Raw genomic sequence first — 24,522 nt, 5'->3', positions numbered from 1 at the left:
GAGAGAGAGAGAGAGAGAGAGAGAGAGAGAGAGAGAGAGAAACTGGCCATGGCCAAGAAGAGAGAAGGGGAAGGGAAAGAGAGAAAAGGAGCTAGAGAGTAAGAAAGGCTAGAGGGGGGGGGGGCAAACAGCTCCTCCTATAGTGGGCTTGTTATCTTGCTGTTGCTAGGTAACTGTGGAGAGGAGTCTAGCCAGAAGGCCAGAAGCTTGGGACATTGTCTATGTGACTGTTAGCCATGAGCCTCTCCTGTGGGGGCTGTGGGGGTGGTAATTTTGACAGGAACTAAGGATCCAGGAGACATGGTCAAACGCCTACTGTCCCATGGAAATTACCACCCATTGGTTACCACCGGGGTTCAAGACCTCAGCTCGACTGGAGACCAGGCTGTCTGTGCATAGCCCATTGCCCCACACCTGACTAGTAATTAAATGGCAATGTGTGCTTTGTAAAAAAATCATAGGTTATGTTTCTGTCTCTTTATCTTCTGTGAATTCTCCAAACCATTTAAAATGAATCATAAATTTGCACAAAGTCAGTTTTAACTGAATTAAAGTCACATTCCTTCTTCCACTAAGAAAAAAGTATAGTGCCAAATAGTGCGTTTTGAAGGGAAGTGAAATCACTTCCCATATAGGTACTGACTTTTACTGAACATCTGAGAAGAGTTCTTACAACCTACCTATTTGACTCCAAATGCCCCTGTACCTGAATATAAAAGGAAGTGCAGACTGCTTAGATTAGCTCCAAAAGGCAAGCTAAGAGAAAACAAGTACATGTTAAACTATGGGGAGAAATGGTCATATCTAGCAATAATCACACATGTTCTGTGCCAGGATGGTGAGATGGCTTCTTAATTGAATGTGCCCACTGATAAGCCTGAGTTCAATCAATGACATATATAGTGAGAAAAAAATGGTTCCCTTAGATGACCTCTGTTCTCCACATGTGTGCTGTGGCATGTGTGTACATGCGCACATGGGCACACATGTGTGCATGTACACACATGCCCACACAGACACAAATAGATGATAGATAATAGATAGCTACATGAATGGATAGATAGAAGGATAGATGCATTGATTGCATCAAGCAATGATACAGGAAATGGATGTTTTCATTTTATATTCAATAATAATAAATTCAGAAGTTGCTATCATCTCTCTACCTGAGGAATTACAAAACTGGGACTCAGAAAGCTGCAACTTGAGCTCAAACCTGACTGCGTTTTAACACTTTAAATATCTTGGTGGCTCAGAGTGAGTGGGTGATGCTCATGTTCTTTTAAAATGTAGTCTCTCCCGGAGCTCATGTCTCTAGCTGCATATGTATCAAAAGATGGCCTAGTCGGCCATCACTGGAAAGAGAGGCCCATTGGACTTGCAAACTTTATATGCCCCAGTACAGGGGAATGCCAGGGCCAAGAAGTGGGAGTGGGTGGGTAGAGGGGTGGGGGGGAGGGTATGGGGGACTTTTGAGATAGCATTGGAAATGTAAATGAGGAAAATACCTAATTAAAAAAATATCAAGCACTAAAAAAAAAAAAAAATGTAGTGTCTTCTGTAGGATGGAGAGGTTTTTGATGGTTTGCTCTGAGTGTGGACCTGGGGAAGCAAGTGATTCCTCGTTTGAGTTAGTCAGGGAAAGCTAAGTCAGCAATCTAGCTATTCTTCTTAGGCTTCAATTTGCCACCAGTTCCGGCTTCAGTGAGCAAATATCTCAACAGTGGCAGCATTCACAAACCTTCCTGACCAGAAGAATCAGCACACAAGAAACATTTTTAGTGAAATCCCATTCCTGACCCTCTCTAGTGTACTGTGTCACAGCATGGAGGGCAGGGTCCTGGGACACAGTTGCTATGGCAATTCTTCAACCTTGGTGTTCTCTTTGTGCTTACAATCAATAGCAGTTATGAAATAATCGACTCTGAGTTTCAAAAGACAGAGACAGGCTTCTCAGACAAACAACTTACCTTGACTCTTAAAACCAAGTCACTACCCTACAAATGCTGTTCTGCAAGGACCTATACAGGACCAGAAGGTTACCTTCTGGGGAAAAAAATGGGGAAAATAATCAATTGACAGACCGGGAAAGCAGTGTATCATTTCAAATATATTTTCAGCTATGTCTTAAGTCTTTATTTTAAAGTTTGCTTTCTGTTTAAGAAAGAACCACAGTCCTAGAGTTTGGGTACACTGTCTTCATACACATCTTGGTATAGCAAACCATATTTGCAGTTTAATTCAGATCTGTATATTTTCAAGGACTGAAATGGGAGGGGCTTTTCATTCCACATTGATAAATGGCCGACAAAAAAAGTAGATTTTATCAGTATTTTTCTAGAAAGGGCTTAATAACTTCTGCTTCACATCTGGTTAAAAGAAATGATTTCACAAAAACTGTGAACAGATGATGTGACATTCATAACATTGTTGTTATATAATATTTCAGTGGAGTTTACAGTTAAGGAGTTAGAGATAATGTGAGGCTTGGGAAGACAATGATGGAGTTATAAAACCAAACTTTACAAAATTTCCCCACCTTCTAATTTTATAGTGTCATAAAAGCTACACTTAGGAACTGTGCTAATGGGACATTTCTAGAAGTACATTGTTAACACACTTAGTAAAAGCCAGGTAAAAGTGAATTCAACGGCACACAGAAAAGCGGTTCACCATCTTAGAGTAACAGTAACAGTTACAGTGAAGGTAAACCTCAGGATGAGGTACAAGCTCACTGCTTTCTCATGAGTGTTTCCTGGGGCATTGAATAATGATGAAGGTTCAGAGATGCTCACAAGCCAGAGGGCTATGGCTTCCGCATAATGAAGAGTAGGGTATGTGTGGGCACAAGTGTTGGGGGAGGGAGATAGCTTGAGAAGCAAAACAATGTTTCTTGGAGATGGCACCAGGGTACAAGCTAAAGAGAATAACATCTTTTCCTGTGAGCTTAATTATATGACAATGCCACACCCTCCAAGTACAGAATTTCTCTGACAGATGTCATAAAGATTAGAAAGTTCCAACAGCCCATTGCAGAGGCTGTTTCACACTGTCCACAGGTGGAGTGAAGTGGGCCTGGGCTTTGAGATAACTGCTATGTGGAAAAGAAAGGAGGTGTGCTAGGAGTTTTCAACCAACCCTGCTATGTCCTTTTAACACTCTTAAGACTCTCCAGCCCTTCATTCCTCACCACGTGTTGCCCCAAACTGAGGGGCCTGTGTAATCAGGGGTCAATTTGGGTTACCTTTTCCCTAATTCTGAGGAGAAAGGCTTCTTCCTCTGCTTCAGTCTGGGGTTCTTTTCAAGGCTTTCAGTCCAAGCTGAGTAGCCAGGAATGATTTGATTTAAATCAGGGACTACGTGAGGATACCCAAATTGGCTAAATCAAATTAAATATTAAGTGTAGCCATATTTTTTCTCGGTCAAAACCAACCAACCAAACAAACAAACAAACAGACAAACAAACAAAAAAAATACAAAGAGGAAGACAGTTATTGAAGGAGCACATTCCAAGCCAATTCACATAGAACCCACTGCTCAGCTTCAAGTCTTGTATGTGTTCATTCATGGTAAAATACATTTACATATCATTAGAAAGAAAGCTTAAAAACATGATTGCCCCAGTTTGAGACATAAAATGCATTGTTCTCATTTGCAAATTTAGGTCACCTTTCACTGGGGAGGATAGGCATCTTTAAAATAGCAATCATTTCTAGAGAACACACATACTTAATTCATATCCTCTAAGTAAGGCAGAGGCATTAAAGTCTTCCAAAATGTGTTTGGGTAGAGTGTATGTTGAAAATGTAAAGGTAATGAATCTCTTACAAGATCTGGATTCAAACTGTGAATAAAATGCCTTTGACGTATAAACAAAACGTGCTTTTTTCTAAAGTGCCTCTGACTTCAATCATGTAAAGAACTCTTAAAAGGAAATGTAAGTCCAGTGGGGCTTTACAGCCCTCATATTTAATCTGCTAATAGCATCATTTCAAAAGAAAAAAAATACAGTACAAGTGCATTTAAATCCATTCAACACATTTAGACTGTAAAAATTAAAATATATTGTCTATTTTATTATGCACAACAGAGTCAAGGGCATCAGCCAACTGACCTGATAATCCAATAAACTGTGTAGAAGGTATTTATGCCAAGATAAGAGCACGGGGACAGCTGCATTGTGAGCTATTTAGCATCACAAATACACTTAGCAGAAGCTTCTCAAGGATAGCTGTCACTGGGGCAGAGCAAGAGCTAGAGGGTTGATAGGTTCTGCTTTAAAAGGGAGGCTTTTATGAGAGATTATAAATATTGATTTCACTGAAGGAGTCAGAACAGTTTATGGGTGTGTGTACATAATGCCAACCTTTCCATTTATATCATTGGGCTAGTCTTCAATGGGATCTAAATGTCATAGTTTTTCAGGGCACTCTTGAAAGACCCCTTGGGAAACAATTTGGAGATTATTTCTTTCTGCTGGAAGGACTCATGCTTTTGAGAATATAAGTAATAATTGGTACATAAGAAACTATTCTAATATGTTCTCTGAGTTTGAGGGAGGCATCCTCTCATCAATGGGGAGGGCTGCTTTTCATTTAGCTCTCTCATGACTGTAAGTTGACAACCCATAACCATCCAGCAGAGGCTGCAATGTTTTTCAAAGCAGAAGTTCTTGCCTTCACATATACCCTATCCCCCAGAAATGAAACAGAGGGAGAATGAGTATGCCAGTGCACAAACATTGACTCAGTAATATTACCAATATTCTTATGAACACTGTACTAGATTAAATATGACACACAATGCATTTTCTTCATGCCAAGGTACTAAGGAACTGTGCCTCTCTTGCTAATATAATTTGGTTACATCTGACATCAACAGTAAAGCTGACAGTATTTTCTAAAGAGTAAGAGTCTTTGACAGCCTACATTTTTGTTAGACAAACTGAGAAATATAAATTCCTCTAAACAAAAATCTATATGCAACACAAGACACACATACACATGCACATATATGCACACAGTGACACATATCTACATATACACATTCACATGCACACACATCCACATGCAAACACCCATGCACACCACACCACTACAGGCAAGGGCAAATATTTAATGATGTCACCACAGGAAACTTCCCACAAAATGAATTGATAAGGATCAGTGGCCTTGTTTTAGAAGTGGAATTAGTCTTAGGAGAATTTCTTTTAAATACCTTACTTTGCCCAGTTGGAGTTTTCCTTGTTATTCACAGACTAATGAATGAGTGCGAGGATTTATGACTTAAGAGGATCAATTAATGTATGTAAGGTAGGACATCTGGGTAGATAAAATAGAAGACTTATACATTTTTGTGGAACTGTAAAGTAGAAAGTCATAAAAACATAGAACACAATTCTGTAATTGTATGTCTAGTATTTACCATGACATGTTGAAGTCAATATGTTAAAGAGATGTCTACACTTTCATGTATATTGTAGCACTGCTCATGATTGCTGCATTATACAGTCAGCCTGTATGAACGGCAGTAGTGACAAAGGAAAGAATGTGGGGTACATATGCAAAAACGGAAATGATCTAGCCTTAAAAAGACAGACATGCAGTCAATGGCAAAAATGTGGATAGATCTTGAGAACGCAGTGTTGAGTGGAGTAAGCTGGGCACAAAATGACAGACACTGGCTGTGAATGGTTGCTTACACCTATAATCCCAAGACACTGAAGGATGAAACAGGGGGATTGCAGTAAGTGCAAGGCCAATCTGAGTTTACGTAGGGAGTTCCAGGGCAGCTTGGGCTGTAGAGTAAGACCTTGTCTCAAAAACCAAAACTGGAAAATATATAGAACAAAAAGACAAATAGTGCATGTTCTTACTTAGCTTTGGGATCTAAAAAAAGCACACTAGAAACAGTGGAGTGATGGTTAATGGAGAGGTAAGGTAGAGAAAATGGGTAGTGGCTAATACCTGAGGAGAGTAGCCACCTGAGGATAGAGGAACTATTTGAGGTGTTAATTTTCTTTAACTGAAATCTGTCATGGCATAGTTAATTACATTAATAAATGTTTATTGCACATCTCAAAATTGCCGAGAGTAAATTACAGAATGGATGAAATGATTGATGTCTATTGATGTCTACTTAACCACTTCACATATTCATAAGAAATAACATAATTTCATTTGAATATGTATATACAACTGCCAGTTGTCAATTTGCAATAAAAATGAAGTTAAAAAGTATTGGAAGTATAGATTGGAGTTACCTTTATACTTGCACATACAGGTCAGGTACCTGAAATTTCTTTATATAATAACAAATTCCATAATAAATTCTATTTCTGCTCATTAACATCAAGGATTCATTTCTGTTAGCCACAAAAACCAAATGACTTTTGCTAAAACTGCCTCTTTGAATTAAAAACTTAGAAATGTCCCTTGCAGAAGTCTTCCCTTGCTTACTTTCCACTCAGCAGATTCACTTAAATTATCCTCAAACTTAGATTTAATTTCTAGCTCATGCTGCCTTTCAAGGCTATGAGTGTTATATCTTTGGTAAGTGTATCATGCAGCATGTTTTCTCCTCAGGCACAACAGGCAGACTTCTGCCATTAACTCCTTCCTATTCTCACCTCTAGTAGATGTGTTTCTGCACATTAATGCACTAACTTCCTCATTTATAAAATCAGAATATTAACATTAATAGTTAACTCTAACTCTATAAAAGCCCAGATTCCAATGGAAACTGATAAAGCAGAGGAAGATGTAATAATAAATAAAAATGCTCACAGACATGAGAGATTAGCTGCTCTTTCCATTGTAAAAGCTTGGAAAATTCCATAGAGATGGTCAAAGTGTATTCTTGGAGAGTATTCACCAGAAGTCACCCTCCTCACTGCAAACCCCCATTATAACTTTGTTCGTAAGATTTATTTCTGCCGAGGTTGTTCATTTTCGTTTTTATTAATACTATTTTACTCTTTCTCCATTGAGCTTCTATACCTATGAAGTTTCATTACAGTCTTAATGCTGTTTCTTACAATTCTTTGTTTTGTTTTCTAGGAAAGGCTTACATTTTACAGAAAGGTGCAATGGCCATTATCTTACAATAAAGAGGAAAAAAGATTCATTGATTTTGTCTAATTTTACAACTTATACAGGTCTTGGTCTATTGCTAACTTGTAGTAAGTAATCTTCCAGTCTTATATGTTATTTCCCCTCCCATCAACAACTTTCATGGTATCAAAATCAAAATAGGGTTAGGAAGAAAGAGGTGAATACCAAAGAATTAGCAGTAGAGGCTTGTGGAACCTGTTTGAAAGGTTCCCAGTAAAATTTGTGAGATACATGTCACTACCCTTAGGATAAGGACATTTTAACTGGCTTCATTTTTGTGCCATTTATTTAATTGATTTCTAAAATCATCAGTCCTAATCTAATAACCAGTATTTAGCTGTGGATGAACTCTGACTTCTTCATAATAATTCTTATGTTAAAGTTTAGAAACAAGCTGAAATATGCTCTAGCCAACTTTGACTGTGTAGTATGACAATTTTATTAGATAGCTATATGGAAAGGTATCCATCAGGATGTCACTTGTGAAAATAGCTATGACTTCTAGGGAAAATATGTAGAGAAATAGTCAAAAATAGGTTTGGAAAGTTGTAGAAGATTTGGCAAGATTGAAAGCAATGAAAATTAGGAAAACGTCTTAGGTAAAAGAAAACTAGACCATCACTTCTGAATTTTTAAAGATGATATTATGAATATATTATAAATTAATTGATGGTTTCTCAATTTTACTGATTTTATTTGAAGAATGTAAGAATGTACTTTTTAATTTCAAGTTATGATTCTGATTAAAATCAGTTAGCTGTTAATTTTATACATATAATATTGCTAGGGATACCAAGTTGATTTCCTCATTATATAAGACCAGGCAAAGGTTTTGCCTCTTCTTCTGCTATATTAGTGTCTGCCCTTGTTCTTTTTTCAACTTTATGAAGTTCTCTGTAAGAGAATAAGTCCATCTTCAACCAGAAATGATGATAGTTCAAGTAGACTTTAGCTTTATGTGTGTTCATTAATTCACTTTACCTGATTCTTGAGATCCAGTTTTGGACATGGCCGACCTCCACTGTAAGGCTTTTCTTTTAGCCATTTCGATCGAATTCTCACTCCAATCCCACAAGATGAGCTACAAGAACCCCAGCTGGACCAGTCACTTAGCTTGCAATCAAATGGACAGGGGATGACACATGCTTCCCGAATGTAACCTGAAAGAAAAAAAAATCTTTCAGTGAACACAGGAAATTTATCAGATTTATTGTCAGCACTGCTACAGTATCTTAGAAGCATTTTTGTTTGTAAAGAGAGAAAATTTTGATGAGACAGATAAATATAGTTACATCTGCATCCAGTTTGCCTCATTCAGTTTACTTCATTGAAATTCTGAATGGAAGAAACAGAATAAGCAGACTGGAAGCAACTCAAGGCAAACGACATGATCATCTCCTCTCAGTGAGCCTTGTATTCTCTACCCTAAAATTCTTCCAATTCTCCATCAGGGACAGGTAGTATATGCAAATGACCTTTTCATCTGACTGCTACCTATAAGGTTTCACCGATGAAGACATTGATTTTCTCTTGTCAGTATTGTAACTTGAAGGTAGAGGAAAGACACAGAGAGAAAAGACCACAGTACCATTGAAAGTAGAAAATCAGTAAGTGTTGTCTGCTTGGAGGATATGCAGTAGTGAAGAACCCTGGGTGAAGTCAGGTGAAGTGAGCCTCTAGGGTCCCAGCCTTGGTATTCTTTGTTCCCATCTTCTGGTGGCTCCTACTACAGCCTATGGATGACCTCTGTATTAACTGCCAGATCTTTGCAAGATGTGCACCTCCAGTTCTAGTTTTGCTCCTGTTGAATTCTCGCCAGTGGCTGAGCTACTCTGGCCCCTGCCCATTTCACCCGATTTCCATATGTCTGTCATAGAAGTTGCCCATCTCCTCCTAGAGCTTTCTTGAATATCCTGTGTTCTGAACTCAACATAATGTCATGAGATGTCTGCACCTGGATCTACATTCTTAGTCATTCACCTCCCGGTGCCTGCAGCATAACCTCATTCTCATGATGAGGCTACATGGCCAAGGCAGAGGTAATTACCTACAGATATAATTCATGTGCCAGTTCAGTCAGCTGATTTGAGTTAATCAGAGTGGAGATGGCCCTGCATGTGGCTGACTCCTCAGCTACAAACACTCAAAGGTGGCCTGGTCCCTTTGTGCAAATGGAAGTTTAAACAAGTCTTCATGAAGATGACCTCTGTTGAAATCCCAGGGAAGTTCAGAACAAAAGCTTCCCCTGACTGAACTTGTGATGAAAGCTCAACCTTGGACAATTCTTTTTCTTTTTCTTTTTTTTTTATTAGCCATTTTTTTAATTAGGTATTTTCTTCATTTATATTTCCAATGCTATCCAAAAAGTCTCCAATACACTCCCCCCCCCCATCCCCTACCCAACCACTCCCACTTTTTGGCCTTGGAGTTCCCCTGTACTGGGGCATATAAAGTTTGCAAGTCCAATGGGCCTCTCTTACCAGTGATGGCCGACTAGGCCATCTTTTGATACATATGCAGCTAGAGTCAAGAGCTCTGGGGTACTGGTTAGTTCATAATGTTGTTCCACCTATAGGGTTGCAGATCCCTTTAGCTCCTTGGGTACTTTCTCTAGCTCCTCCATTGGGGGCCCTGTGATCCATTCACTAGCTGACTGTGAGTATCCACTTCTGTGTTTGCTAGGCCCCGGCATAGTCTCACAAGAGACAGCTATATCTGAGTCCTTTCAGCAAAATCTTGCTAGTGTATGCAATGGTGTCAGCGTTTGGAGGCTGATTATGGGATGGATCCCGACAATTCTTTACTTCTCCATGAAACCCTTAAGCAGAGAAATGAGATGCAGGGTCTAGACTCTTAATCCAAGAAAACAGTGGAATAAGAAAGGTTGCTTTGAGTTACAGTTTCTATGGTAATTTGTTGTATGGTCATCAACTCCCAAGGAATAATCCAAGCAGAAATTTTCTTATCAGCTTTAATCATTTGGATCATACACTAATAATCATGACCATTCCCATGTCAAAAATCACCAATATTTCTTTGAGCCACATGTCCTTTGCCAGCCCCTGGCTCACATGAGGCCTCTGAAATGGTACAATACCTTTTCACCTCATCTCTTTTCTCTGTCTCTCTTCTCTCTCTGTCTCTGTCTCTCTCTGTCTCTGTCTCTGTCTCTCTCTCTCTGTCTCTATCTCTCTCTCTCTCTCTCTCATTCTCGTTTTTCAAGACAGGGTATAGTTCTGGCTGTCCTGGAACTCACTCTGTAGACCAGGCTGGCCTTGAACTCAGAAATCTACCTGCCTCTGCCTCCCAAGTGCTTGGATCAAAGGTGTGTGCCACCACTGCCCGGCTCATTTCTTTTCTCAATTTTTTTTTATTTTGTATTTGTCAATCATTCTGAGAAAAAGGTACTTTTCAGCATATGGAAATGTTGATATTGCTCTTCTCTTTAAAGTCTGCTAGTTTTCCAGGGACTTCTTTAAGATATCAGCTAATCTATGTTATAAAAGCAAAAGCTTTCTTATGAAAGGTTCGAAGCTAAGGTCTGTGGCACCGTCTGTAGAACAGCTCATTGACAAAGGTGCATCATGTATCAGCTCAGGCCTAATCACAGAGGATGGAGGTCAGGAAGATGCAGTTTTTATTGACACCAGGATGAGGATCAGTGTCAGGCTGGGAACCACCTCTAGCTTGTTCTTTCTCCCTTCCTTCTACCTCCTGTATCTTGAAGTCTATACTCACAGGGCACTCCATGCCCTACACCAGACACACATCTGCTGATATAAAATGAGTTCTTTCCTAACAGGCTAGCATCCCTAGTTCTGATTTCAGCTTCTCTCCTCCATTTTCACTGATGATTTTTACCCAGAGATCTTCTGCCATACTAGAAGACAAACAGTCAGACTTTGGCCAGCTCTGTCACCTTCCTTCTCTGTGCTTAAAGCAGGACTACCATCAGAGATAGAAAAGGCCTAGATCTGTACTAATGGCTCCTCTTGTAATCTGTCTTCAGTAAAGTACCCCTACTACCTAGGAAGTTTTCTGAGTTTCCTTCTCATTCACAATAGACCTTTCAAATTGTCTTTTCACTTTAGATGTTACTTCTTCCATCCATTGTCTTTTCACTAGATGTTACTTCTCCCATCCAGGAAACAACACAAGTACTAGAGCAGAATGCCTTCAGTTTTTCTTTTTTTTTAAAGATTTGTTTTATTTATATGAGTACACTATAGCTGTCTTCAGACACAACAGAAGAGGGCATTGGATCCCATTACAGATGGTTGTAAGCCACTGTGAGGTTGCTGGGAATTGAACTCAGGACCTCTGGAAGAACAGCCAGTGCTCTTAACCACTGAGCCATCTCTCCAGCCTGAATGCCTTCAATTTTCTGTATATCATCAATACATAATCCAAACCCCTTACTTCTTTCTTCATATTCAAATGGAAAGGCAGCGACTTTGTCGTAGAAACTACACTCTTTACCTCCACTTGAACCTGATTTCTTCATGTCTTTAGAAATTTCAATTACTTCCTTCTCTTGAATTTTTCTTCCTCTCTTCTCTTCCCCTTAGTTCTTATTTTTCATATTTCTTTATTTCCTTTCACTCTTTTTATCTTTTTATCAACTTCCCCCTTTCCTTCTTCTTCCAACTTCTTGTCTTTCTCTTTCCCTCTTATTCTATCTCCTCTCATTTTATTCATATGATTGTAATTACATTAGAATATTATAAGAATGTCTTGAAGTTATCTAGACAATACTTATCCATAAAAGAACACACCAATTTTCCTAATAATAGAAAATTTCTTCTGGAAGCAGAATTAAGATTGATAAAAGCATAATGTTTTGTTGTTTAGAAAGCAATAAATCTGCAGTCATCTCTAAAGAGACTTTATAACTAACCAGATATGAGCAACATAGTCAAACCCACATAAAGTATTAAAGAGATGCCATATACACTATATAATTTTACAGAAAAGCAAGTCAAAAAATGACTTCATTGGTCACCAAGTGAAAAAAGAATGACAGGATATTAGCATTTATCCTCATGGCATATAGACTTCAAATATGCAAATATGAATGCCTAGAATATTTCATATAAATATTAAATATTTGAGTATCTGTATAGGTCTAATTTTAAAATACATTTTCAACCAGACATCCTTCTAATTGAGTGAGACTTTAAATCATCTTCATCTGTGCTGCACAGTGAAGGACTTTAATCAGCCAGCCTCAAGCAGTAGTTTTTTGTCGTCTTCCCATGATAAGAAGTAAACCCAGAGGATCCTCATGAAAGTCAAAGCTATAAATTCAATGAGCATAAAATAATTTTGAAATTCAGCAAGACTAAGCAACAGTGACATTTATTTTTCAAGAAAATTTCCATGCTAGAATATACCCCAAAGGGAAGTCCATAGTGAAAACCATTAATAACTGCATATTCTTAGGCCTGGCTCATAATTGAAAAGATTAGTTTTACCCTCACACTTAATGCTTACGGATTTTTGGCAATAAAGTATGGTGAAATATAACGATCACCCTGCTAACCTACTGTATGAGAATTTCAATAGCTAACTGTTAAAGTCATACAGACGTTTTCAAGACTAATTTTCATAGACTATATAACAGAATATCTGTTTCCTTCCATCCTAATATTTCACTGGCAATATTTATATGTCTAAACCCAATTTCTGTGAATGAAAGAGTGCCTTTATCAAAATGCATTGTGTACTAGAAGTCAGATACAGAGCACATTACTTAGACCAACGACTGACCTAAGAGTATCTGGCTGCTCTATTTCACTAATCTGCACAAATACAAAATTAGCTGTGAAGTAATGAGTACAGAATTATCTGTGCAGCGTGCAATCAATTTTTAAACTATATGCATGGCCCGCATGGAAGGGGTTCAGCTTGTTATAGATTGATGAAAACCTCTTACTGTCATCTCTACCAGTGATAAACATAGAGGTATTGCTGAATGACACAGTAGAGACACAGACTAGAGTGGCAAAACCCCTGTCACTAACTGCCAGACCTCCTCTTAACCTGCATCAGGATAAACAGTTCTGAGGATGACGGTCTCTTTAAGGCAACCACTTTCCAAACTTTTGCCTGTGGCTTTACTTCCTTCCCTAACACGTTTCTCCCACTAAGATCTTGGTTTAGGGGATGTAAAAAAGGAAAATATTGATGACACGAACCTTAAGAAAATAACCCAAATCAATTCACCTGTATTTTCTTACTCTGTAAATCACTAGCAATGAGCATCATATTAGACAGTTCATGTTTTATAGTCACTGACTCTGCACTTAAATGCTCAAAATAGGAAATGAAAAAGGTTCTCAAAATGCTAAATCATTTAAGATCTGGGTAATTGTAAGTTAAAATCCTATCACACTTCCATTTCTCTGTTTTTAAAGATTTGCTATTTTAAAATTTTTAGAAGCTGATTATGGGATGAATCCCTGGATACGGCAGTCTCTAAATGGTCCATCCTTTCATCACAGCTACGAACTTTGTCTCTGTAACTCCTTCCCTGGGTGTTTTGTTCCCAATTCTAAGAAGGNGCACAGTGTCCACACTTTGGTCTTCATTCTTCTTGAGTTTCATGCGTTTAGCAAATTGTATCTTATATCTTGGGTATCCTAAGTTTTGGGCTAATATCCACTTATCAGTGAATACATATTGTGTGAGTTCTTTTGTGATTGTGTTACTTCACTCAAGATGATGCCCTCCAGGTCCATCCATTTGGCTAGGAATTTCATAAATTCATTCTTTTTAATAGCTGAGTAGTACTCCATTGTGTAAATGTACCATAATTTCTGTATCCATTCCTCTGTTGAGGGACATCTGGGTTCTTTCCAGCTTCTGGCTATTATAAATAGGGCTGCTATGAACATAGTGGAGCATGTGTCCTTTTTACCGGTTGGGACATCTTCTGGATATATGCCCAGGAGAGGTATTGCTGGATCCTCCGGTAGTACTATGTCCAATTTTCTGAGGAACCGCCAGACTGATTTCCAGAGTGGTTGTACAAGCTTGCAATCCCACCAGTCAGCTATTGGATGTATCACAGGGCTCCCAATGGAGAAGCTAGAGAAAGTACCCAAGGAGCTAAAGGGATCTGCAACCCTATTGTTGGAACAACATGATGTACTAACCAGAACCCCGGAGCTCTTGTCTCTAGCTGCATATGTATCGAAAGATGGCCTAGTCGGCCATCAATGGAAAGAGAGGCCCATTGGACTTGCAAACTTTATATGCCCCAATATAGGGGAATGCCAGGGCCAAAAGAATGGGAATGGGTGGGTAGGGAAGTGGGGGGCGCTATGGGGGACTTTTGGGATAGCATTGGAAATGTAATTGAGGAAAATATGTAATAAAAATATTAAAAAAATTTTTTTATATTTTAATAATTCTAGGTTTGTCATTTTATTTGTTTAGTTAAAAAATGTAGCATGTTAAAGCTATAATTGAATCCCATAAGGAATATTTTTGTTAAAGTTGGGAAAAATTGTTACAAATTTGCATTAATATTTGTCTAAAAAGGAGAATTTTTTAAAAGTTAGAGCAATATTCCTATTGTTTTATGTTGGCATTTAGCACTTAAAGTATCAGGTACATAAACACATGGAGACACTGTTCAAACACAACACACTTGTAACATGTTTTGCAGAGCTTCTATTTTTGCTATGGAATATTGCTATGATATATCTGCCTGCCCTCAAAGATTGTTTTAACATGCTTGGGTCCCTAGGATGTTAGAGAGCACAGAATTGGAACTGCCGAAAATTAGTGATATATCGTATTTTGAAAAATTTGTTATTAAAATATAGTTTGAAAAGACTACCATTTAATAGAAAAGTATTTTTACTCAATTATATAAACATCAAGAATATTGGAACAGGCAAATATTTCCTAAATACAATAATTCTAACTCAGGAAACAATAACCATAATTAGCAAATAGGTTTGTGCCAAATTAAAAACTCTCTGCATAGCAGAGGATACATAGAGTGAAAAGACAGACTTAATACCAGGATTGCTTTTCAACAGCTATTTATGTGACAGAGTATTAATATAAAAATGACATCCAGAAATTTGAAAATTTAACACTAGGTGAATGAATAATATAATCAATTATTGTGCATACCACTGTACAGACAATTCTTGAACTAATTACACATGACCTATAATTCCTTAAAACATCTTTGGCATCTTTAATATTATAGAAATGCAAATATAAGCTATATAGAGATTCTGCATCAGCCCAGTCAGAATCAAATAAAAAATGCTAGTGAAGATAGAGGATAAAAAGAAAATAGTTGTACTGTTGTGGGAATGTAAACTGCTCCAGGCCATATGGAACTAAATCACAGTACAATGCCCATCCTTCAGCACGAACCACAAACAGAGCTGCTATAGGTCCACTCTCACACATCTGGGTATATACACAAAGGAATGAAAATCAGCAGGTATCAGAAGTACATGTGTCTATTGCAGCATCATTTCCAAGGACCAAGATGTGGAACAGCCTATGTGTTTATCAACAGACAAGTAGAATATCATTTACCCAAGAAGAATGAAATCATGTCACTTTCAGATAAATGGATGGAGCTGTAAGTCATAGCATAAAACAAAAGAAACCAGGCTTGGAAAGATAAGTACATTATCTGTTCTCTTAAAAGTGAAATCTAGAGAAAATAACCAAATAAATCATACATACAAATGAACAATGTGAAACTTGAACAGAGACTCTTAACGAAAAGAAAAGGCCTTCAAGAGATTATATACAAATACAGAATTTCATAATGATGACCAACATTCTGCGCAATTAATACGTGCTAAGAAAAAGAAAATTAGAGCAATGTACTTCAAACACTAAAGTAACATATTTGCATTCTGAACTTGTTTTGATACCCAAAATACTGCTGTTTTAAAATATCTACAAAGTTCAAACAGCTTACCAAACAGTGCTCTACTAGATTCCATAAGATTCAAACATTGCCATGAATCTTATTAAATATTTCATATCTACCAAGAGATCATTTACATGAGAACCATTTTTTAATTAAAAATATAAGTCAATTTATGAGTGTACTTTACTTTGGTTGTAGAGGACATTTAGACCTAGAGCTTTTGTGTAAAGACTGAAAAACCCATCCGAAGTAGAAAAGAGTCAGGACCCAGACAACTAAAACTGCCAACTAACTATCAGGTAGACAAAGAGGTAATGGACAGACTGTGCACACAGACTATCTAGACAGGACTGATGTGCATGTCTGCTCACAGCAGCTGTGGTTGCCCACATAAGACCTGCAGAAGTTCAAGCCAGTCAGCATTGTAACATAGATGGGGGAGCAGTACATGAGACCCTTCCCTTAGTTCAGTTGCTACTGGCAATGGATAGGTGCTAAGGGAGGGAACAATAGATAGCTGCTAAGGGAAGGAGCCTCATTTGTCTCTTCAGGGATATGACTTGTAGTAGGTTGGCCATGCTCCAGTGAATAGCCCTACATTCATGCATGTAATGGAGCCACCAATTAGACACTGCAGGTTAAAAACAGGACATGAAGTAAATAGGAAAAAGTAATGGTGAGGCTCTGGAAAGAGGATAGAAAATAGATTTGAAATAACAAATTCATGTTTGAAGCTCACAAACAATAAAATAACAGTAAAAGCATTTGAAATTTTAATAATAAACCCATAAAAGTTCTACAGTCTCAATGTGTTCCCTTTGCTGCCATAGTGTAAGGTATGACATTAGGCTGCTAGTAAGGTTACTGACTCTCAAAGCTATCACTCTTACGAGTGAAAAAATGGTTATAGGTTCAGAAACTTAGATTACATGGTATAAATTCTGTGGCAATTTGAGGGGACATGAAGGGATTCCAGCTTTGACTTCTTACTTTACACGTGAGAATATTTCATATGGTAGATACAGGGTTTTGACTTAATTGCTGGGTCTGGTTAGTGTGCTATGACTAAGTGTCTTGGGTGTCAATTTAATGTAATACCATAAGGAACTGATCTTTTAAATCGAATCATCCAGGCAATTTAATCAAGACAAAATCACCAGTTGTTCATATATACAGAGTTTCAACTCACTGTGCCAATTTCCTCCAGGCAGAGAAAAGCAACATTTTTTTCTTAGAAGATATTGAGGATATTAGGGAGAAAATAGAACACTAGACATGGAATAATCAGAATGGTTAGGACTGTACATACACACACAGCTTCTCTCATTACTGCAAATAAGGGCTGTTAAAATTAAAGTGACTGAATGGCTGGCCAGATAATAAACCTGGCCTCAGCAGCATGGAATGGCACACGGTTTGTCGACAAGGCAATATTCCTGAGTAATTCCTGCAACTGTGGCTGCCACCTGAGTGAGGTCCTCTCACAGCATCTCGCTGCATTGAGACAGCTGCGTGATGAACTATTCTGTGCTTTACATTTTACATTTCCTTTGAATTTTCTAAAAGTTGACCTCTGAGCATATCTGGTATTCATCAGGCTTTTTCCTCAAATATTTCAGGTTCTAATCCTGGACACGTGCTAAGATTCTACTTCCCCCTTTAAGCTAGATTTGACCTTATTATTATCTGCTTCAACCAATTAAACTCCGGCAGAAGTGAAAGCAAGCCTCGGAGCTTCAGCCCAACCCATCATCGTTTTCTGGTTATTATGGAGGCCAGCAGTTCACCAGACAGTGGCTGCTCATTCATCCATGGGGCTGGGAGCAAAGGTGATGGGAGCAGAGGCCCCAGCTCACTCAGACAGACAAGGACAGGAAGTGACCTCTGCCTTTGGCCAATGGCCACTGAGATTAGGAACTTGTTTCATTTGTTCCTCTAATGTATCTTATTCTGACCTGATGAACCTGCCCTGGCACCGAAGGGTGTACTTTCAGTGGGTGTACATGGAATCAACGCCTGGAGTGTTTTGGGAATTGAGGTAACAGTCTCAGAAAATAAGACTGTGCTGCTTCAGCAGTTAGCACAGACGGAGCAGCAGCACCAGCAACAGGGAAAGTGACTTTGCAGAAGTTGAGTCTCTATATATGTTTCAGGAGCATTCATAATTTATTATTTTAAAAAAGAACTAGCAATATGGATAATAAATCAGGTCTAACCTTATGTGATCTGAGATAAAATATTAAACTTCAATATTTGAGCTCCCGTGTGTTAAGATGAAAATGCAGGAATACTTCCCCTTTGTAACTCCCTATAATACTGTAAGGTCAAAAATATAATAAGTAGAACACTGTGGAAAAAGATTAGCCGACACTATAAATGACATAGTAATATTTTACCACTACATAAATCTATATGGTAAAGTAAAAATATTCTTTTCTTATCATGTTTTTGGTAGTAATGACTGATAGAGAATATAATTCTGCAAAGATATTTTAGGGCAGAGATTATAGGATAATAATTTTCAAATTTGGATGCCATTTCTCATTGCAGATCATTTCCATGCAAATTAAATCTGGAATAACATTGACACATGAGGGATGTTGCCTTGGGTCAGTAAATCAGTTGTAGTTTTGATCCTATCTCTCTCTTCCAGATCTGCTAGCAGCCAAGGCCAAGCATTCATTATCTCACAGTTGGTCTGCTATAACATTCTGTTTACTGGACTCCAGGTATCAAATTTCTTTCCTCTAATCCAGTTGATATCTGCTCAGCCACCATATTAATTGCCATAAACCAAAACTCTAAATATACTATAGTTTCCCTTAAAATAAATAACCTTTACAGCATGGCAGAATTTTGATGAATAGAAGACATGGGAGAGAATGCACATTAAATAAGGTGGTGGAAACCAGCCCCGCATGCCCACTAGTCAACAGAAGTCTTTATAAGAAGAATTTCAGTTTGACCACAAGCATAAATTTGGCTAGATCATTCAGAGGCCACTCTGGGAAGTCATGGTACAGGGCTTAGAAAGATGCTTAGAAAGATGATTAAAATGCTCATAACAGTTTGGATATGTGTAGACATATACACATATTCATACGTATACACATACAAATACCAAACATATTCATGCATACAGAAGTGCATACATACAACTTATACATGCACACATACACCTACATATCATGTACACACATACACATGAATGTGTGTTTGTGTGTGTGTATAATTTTATATATATACAAATTAGGTACTAGTTTGTTATATTAAAGTATATGTAGAATGAGGAAATATTGCTCATAATATTGCTTACCCTTTTGTGACATGGACACTTGGCTAATATTCATTGTATTGGAAAGAGGGCTTCACAATGACCAATGAATATAGTCTTATGGAACAACTGTCTCTCTTCTCCAGGGTAGCTGTGATATAACCAACCACAGCTAGCCTATGAATAAGTATCATTCTTCTCATTTCTGGGACTCAGACACACCTGAGCACAGAGGGAACATCTTTATTTTTGTCTTTATTTCCTTGGCCCTTTGATGTACTGTGACTTGAGTCTAGTTGCTATATTTGGCCAGTACCATGAACACATGTATTGGCTCCTGCTTAGTTAGTTGCTTGTCTCTTGACATACTCACATAATTACTTTGAGTTCATGAATTTAAAACTCAATGATTCCACATGGAAATAAAGATTTCTGACTTCTCTTAAAACTATGGGTAACTGGGATCCTGTGGACATTTTGTCTAGTGTCACCAACATTAGCCAAAGCTTAAGAGGAGGGCTGTGCAAATGGAAGTTGCCTTCACCATCTTCTAGACTCTCTAATCTAATGACTTTTTCTTCAAATAAAACAAGTTAAAAACTTAGTTACTATCCTCATGACAAATCAGATAAAAGTAAGGTGGGTAAAGTGGTAGACACAGAGACCCACTAGTCCAGTTGATGACTGTAAGTCACATAGAGAAACTCATGAAGAGACCAGCTGGACACCCATCCAGTCTGATGTCCTTAAGTGGTCAATGCCTCATTGTTGAAACTATATGTGGGTTGTGAAGATAACTAAATCGTGTCTTTGATGTTTTATTTCATTTGTTTTGTTTTTTTGTATGTTTGTTTTTCAGCAACCTGATGTTACAAACCTATAATTGCAGCTACTCAGGAGGCTGAGGCAGGAGGATTGTGAGTTAATGGTCTGCCTAGGCTATAGAGTGATTTTTAAGTCCAGCCCGAGGAACAGAGTAAGACAAGTTGGTATCTTAATCACAGAACTGGAAAAAGAACATTATAAAATACATTTATCTGAGAATTATTTGATAGAGGACCCCAAGTGCAAGATTCTAAATTTTAATGGACTTATGCTGCTTCATGCTCTGCACACTAAATGGAATATTAGTATCAAATGGTATTTTTAGAGGAATCAACAGAGGTTTACCAGATCCCAAGGACAGCATGGCTATCCACACTCATCCAAACATAGCCCAAAAGTTTTCAACCTGGAAAAGCATCAGGTATGTGGGAAATAGATATCCAAGATGAAATTTCTTTCTCAAAGTTTTTTGATATTGTTGTTGTTTTGTTTGTACCACTGGGTCATCCTGACAAATATTTGCATTCATGAACAATGAAAGAAGTTATTATGAATTCTGAATTGTGAATTACATGATGAAGAGAATTCATCTCCAAAAGCTTGCTTTTGCTGAGGAATTGTATCTTTCACTGAGGTAATGCAGAAATCAATGTACTGGAATGAATTCACAGTACATTAACTCCTTGCAAGTTACTGTAAGAACCTTTGAGCTCTTGCCAAGGTGGACAATTAAGCATGACTTCTGTTCTTGATTTACATTCCTTGGTAACGGGGAATTTGTTTCACTTACCAATAAATTTGTTTCCTAATGGATTATGTACTATCTATAGATTTACATCTAGACTTCCCTTGTTTTGACAGATATCTTATGCTTTTACTCAAAGGTATTTAATGATGCATCTCTTACAGGAATAAAAAATTAAGTTCAGATGTTTAAATTTATTTTCCTAAATTTTATTTAAGTTATTAGTCTTCAAGAAAAATTGAAAAGCTATCAATATCCTGGTCACACTGATATCAGTGTCAGGGGATGATGAAGAATCTAGGATCACACACTAAGAGGATGTTTTAAACTCAGAGATGGATTAAGAGCAGCCAACAGCAATTTTTCTGAAGAAAGAAAATAAAAATTAGTAGCAAATGAGAGTTTGTTAGTTTTCTGCTACTTTCAAATGAGTTGAAGCTAAGTCACACAAAAGAAGCAAAACCTATTGTCATCTAGCTCTGCCACAACAGCTTTTAGTTTTATCCTCCTGTATCCCAGAAGCCTCCTGTCAAGGAGTTTGTTTGGAGCTTTGTGCTCCCAGTGAAGTATGAAAGAGAGGGTCCTGCCTTGTCTCTACAGGCTTTCTATGGCTCCTCCTGCTGGTTCTTCACTGTGTCCTGGAGACCTCCAAGGACAGCTGTGCTTACCCTCATGTTTGCCATCCATGTCTTAACGTCTCAAATCCATTTCCCTTCTGCTATAAAAACAGCAGTCAGCCTAACCTAGAAAGACTGCTGCTGGCATGAATAACATCCTGTGCACATATACAGAAACATAGAACTCAAGCATGTCTTTAGAGTTATAAATACAGAGGGTGAATGAAGACTATGCTGAGGAACACATACCTGGGGGCCCAGACCTTAGCCTCTATTTGACCTAGGATACACATACTTTTACATGAGCTGTCTCCACTTTCTAAGCTTTGGTTTTATGTCGCGTAGATCAAATCTGGCTTCTGTGTTTGAAGGTACAGTTTGATTTGTTTTGCTGATTGTTTGTTTTGTTATATTAGATAGAGTTACCATCATTCACTCATATACTCTCTTTGTTAGTGTCCATGCTCTAAGAGCAGAACTGATGTTGGTGACAGACATGGCATGCCTTACAAGGCTGTACACTTTTCCTGCCTTGACCTTTATGAACACTTGCAGCTTCTCATTATGAAGTGGGGACAACAGTAGGTGCAGCCTGTGATGAAGGGTGAACATCAAGCACAGTGAGATGTCAATAAGGATGCTTGGCTGTTTCTAACAGAGGCACAGTGCCATGGTGAATCATGAATGGCTAAAAAACTACAAAGACCTAAATCCAAGTGAGCCTGCACACAAGGTGTTAATGATACCACATTATGCTTGTCATTTAATTCCTCCACATTTTAATTTTCTCATCCAGAAATTGGAGATAATTATTCCACTTACTTCAGAGAGTCCGGACCAAGAGACTAAGCATTGTTGCTATTATTAATTTTTAGGCAAAGAGATAAAATACTCTCTTCAGTATATGAGAAAGAAGAGAAAGAAAAGGGAAATTCAACAAAATCCCACCAGTTAAAGGCCCAATGAGCTTCTTGAGGTCCAAACTTCTGTAGGAGTCATGGAGACAGGATGGCTACCACTGTGAATTCATAACTATTTGTTGGTCAAACAGATCATCTGATGATTAAGATTTAGAGCAATGTATACTTCATGCTGATCAAAGCAACAGTAAACTGTTGACCAGGTTCTGAAGACTACTTTGGTTGAGGGTGTATGTTCACAAGGTCTTCAGGGAAGCCATATTTTTAATTCATAATTTTCTCCCACCTTGACCAATCTTGTTCCTCATCTCATGTCCACTACTATTAAAAAGTCCAGTGCCTTTGAAATGCCTCAAAGAGACATCCACAATCTCTTGCATCTCTAGTTCCCCATTGCTTTGAGGGTCATTTCTTTGAGTATACATTAAATTCCATAACTCTTCACTGATCTGCATGTGGCAATAACTTCACTGAGTAGAGCTAGAATCCAAAACTTCAGGAGATGGTGTGGTGTTTTAAAAATGAACAGCTCCCATGTGTTTGAATGCTTGGTCCACAGGGGAGAGCACTATTAGGAAACGTATCACTGTGGAGATAGGTTTTGAGATATCATATGTTAAAGCTGCACTCAGGGTGTCATACAGTCTCCTGTTGTCTGCTGATCAAGGTGTGGAACTCTCAGCTCCTTAAGCACCATACCTGCCTATACCCTCCCATGTTTCCCACCAAGATGATAAGGGAATAAACCTCTGAACTATAAGCCAGCCTCAATTAAATATTTTCCTTTTTAAGGGTTACCTTGAGTTTAGTAGAATATATTGCTGTCTAGCCCAATTGTCACCAGCACCCAGAAACTGATGGAAACAGATATAAACATGCACAGGCAAACTTTAGTCAGAGTTTGAGAAATCCTGCCAAAGAAGGGGAAGAAGGATTGTAGGAGCTAAGAGAGGGTCAAGGACAGCATAAGAAAACACACAGAATCAACTAACCTGTGTCCATGGGGGCTCAGAGAGACTAAACTACCAACCAGAGAGCCTTTATGAGATTGACTTAGGCCCTCTGCATGTGTGTTATAGTTGTGCAGGTTGGTCTTCATGTGGAACTCCTAACAGTGAGAGTATGGGCTGTCTCTGACCCTTTTGCCTGCCTTTGGGATGCTTTCCTCCCACTGAGTCGCCTAGTCTAGTCTTTTTTTTTTTTTTTTTTTTTTTTTTTTGAAACAGGGTTTCTTTGTATAGCCCTGGCTGCCCTGGAACTCACTTTGTAGACCAGGCTGGCCTCGAACTCAGAAATCCACCTGCCTCTGGCCTCGTCTAGTCTTATAGGAGAGGAGATGCCTAGTCTTACTGCAACTTGATATGCCATGGCTAATTGATGTCCATGAAAGGCCTGCCCTCTTTTGAAGAGAAAGCAAAGAATTGATGAGTATGGAGAGGTAGGGGTTGGAAGAATGAGGGAGCAGGTGGGGACTTGGAGAAGAGAAGGGAGAGGAAGTTAGTTGGTTGGGATATGAAACAAACAGACAAACAAACAAACAAGCAAATAAATAGCTGCTCTGGTTTTGTATCTTTCATAGCAATAAAACCCAAACTAAGATAGATAAGATTGCTTTATTTGCTTTCTAATCTTTGTCTGAATTTTAACTGTATAGGAATTTCAGTTCTTACTACTTTAGAGATGAACACAGAGCTACGGGTATAGGCAGGACACTTTCTTTTTTAAGGTATTTATTTCATTTACATTTCCAATGCTATCCCAAAAGTCCCCCACCTGCTCCCCCACCCACTCCCCCACCCACCCACTCCCACTTCTTGGCCCTGGCATCCCCTGTACTGAGGCAGATAAAGTTTGCATGATCAATGGGCCTCTCTTTCCACTGATGGCCGACTAGGCCATCTTCTGATACATATGCAGCTAGAGACAGGAGCTCTGGGGGTACTGGTTTGTTCATATTGTTGTTCCACCTATAGGGTTGCAGATCCCTTTAGCTTCTGATTACTTTCTCTAGCTCCTCCATTGGGGACCCTGTGATCCATCCAATAGCTGACTGTGAGCATCCACTTCTGTGTTTGCTAGGCCCCGGCATAGTCTCACAAGGGACAGCTATATCTG

At 38.4% G+C, this 24,522-nt stretch overlaps 1 protein-coding gene across 1 annotated transcript in view; it reads right to left on the bottom strand.

Moving 5' to 3' along the window:
- Positions 1–24,522, bottom strand: part of Thsd7b (thrombospondin type 1 domain containing 7B) — an 879,842-nt gene that overhangs the window by 229,916 nt on the left and 625,404 nt on the right. Inside the window, exon 15 of the mRNA XM_021164520.2 lies at positions 8,094–8,272. Coding sequence (XP_021020179.1) covers positions 8,094–8,272 — 179 coding nt within the window. The remainder of the gene's footprint in view (positions 1–8,093; positions 8,273–24,522) is intronic.

The sequence above is a fragment of the Mus caroli genome, chromosome 1, assembly GCF_900094665.2.
Source record: "Mus caroli chromosome 1, CAROLI_EIJ_v1.1, whole genome shotgun sequence".
Classification (NCBI taxonomy): domain Eukaryota; kingdom Metazoa; phylum Chordata; class Mammalia; order Rodentia; family Muridae; genus Mus; species Mus caroli.
The sequence above is the reverse complement of the archived record's forward strand: the minus strand, read 5'-3'. Positions and strand labels throughout refer to the sequence as shown.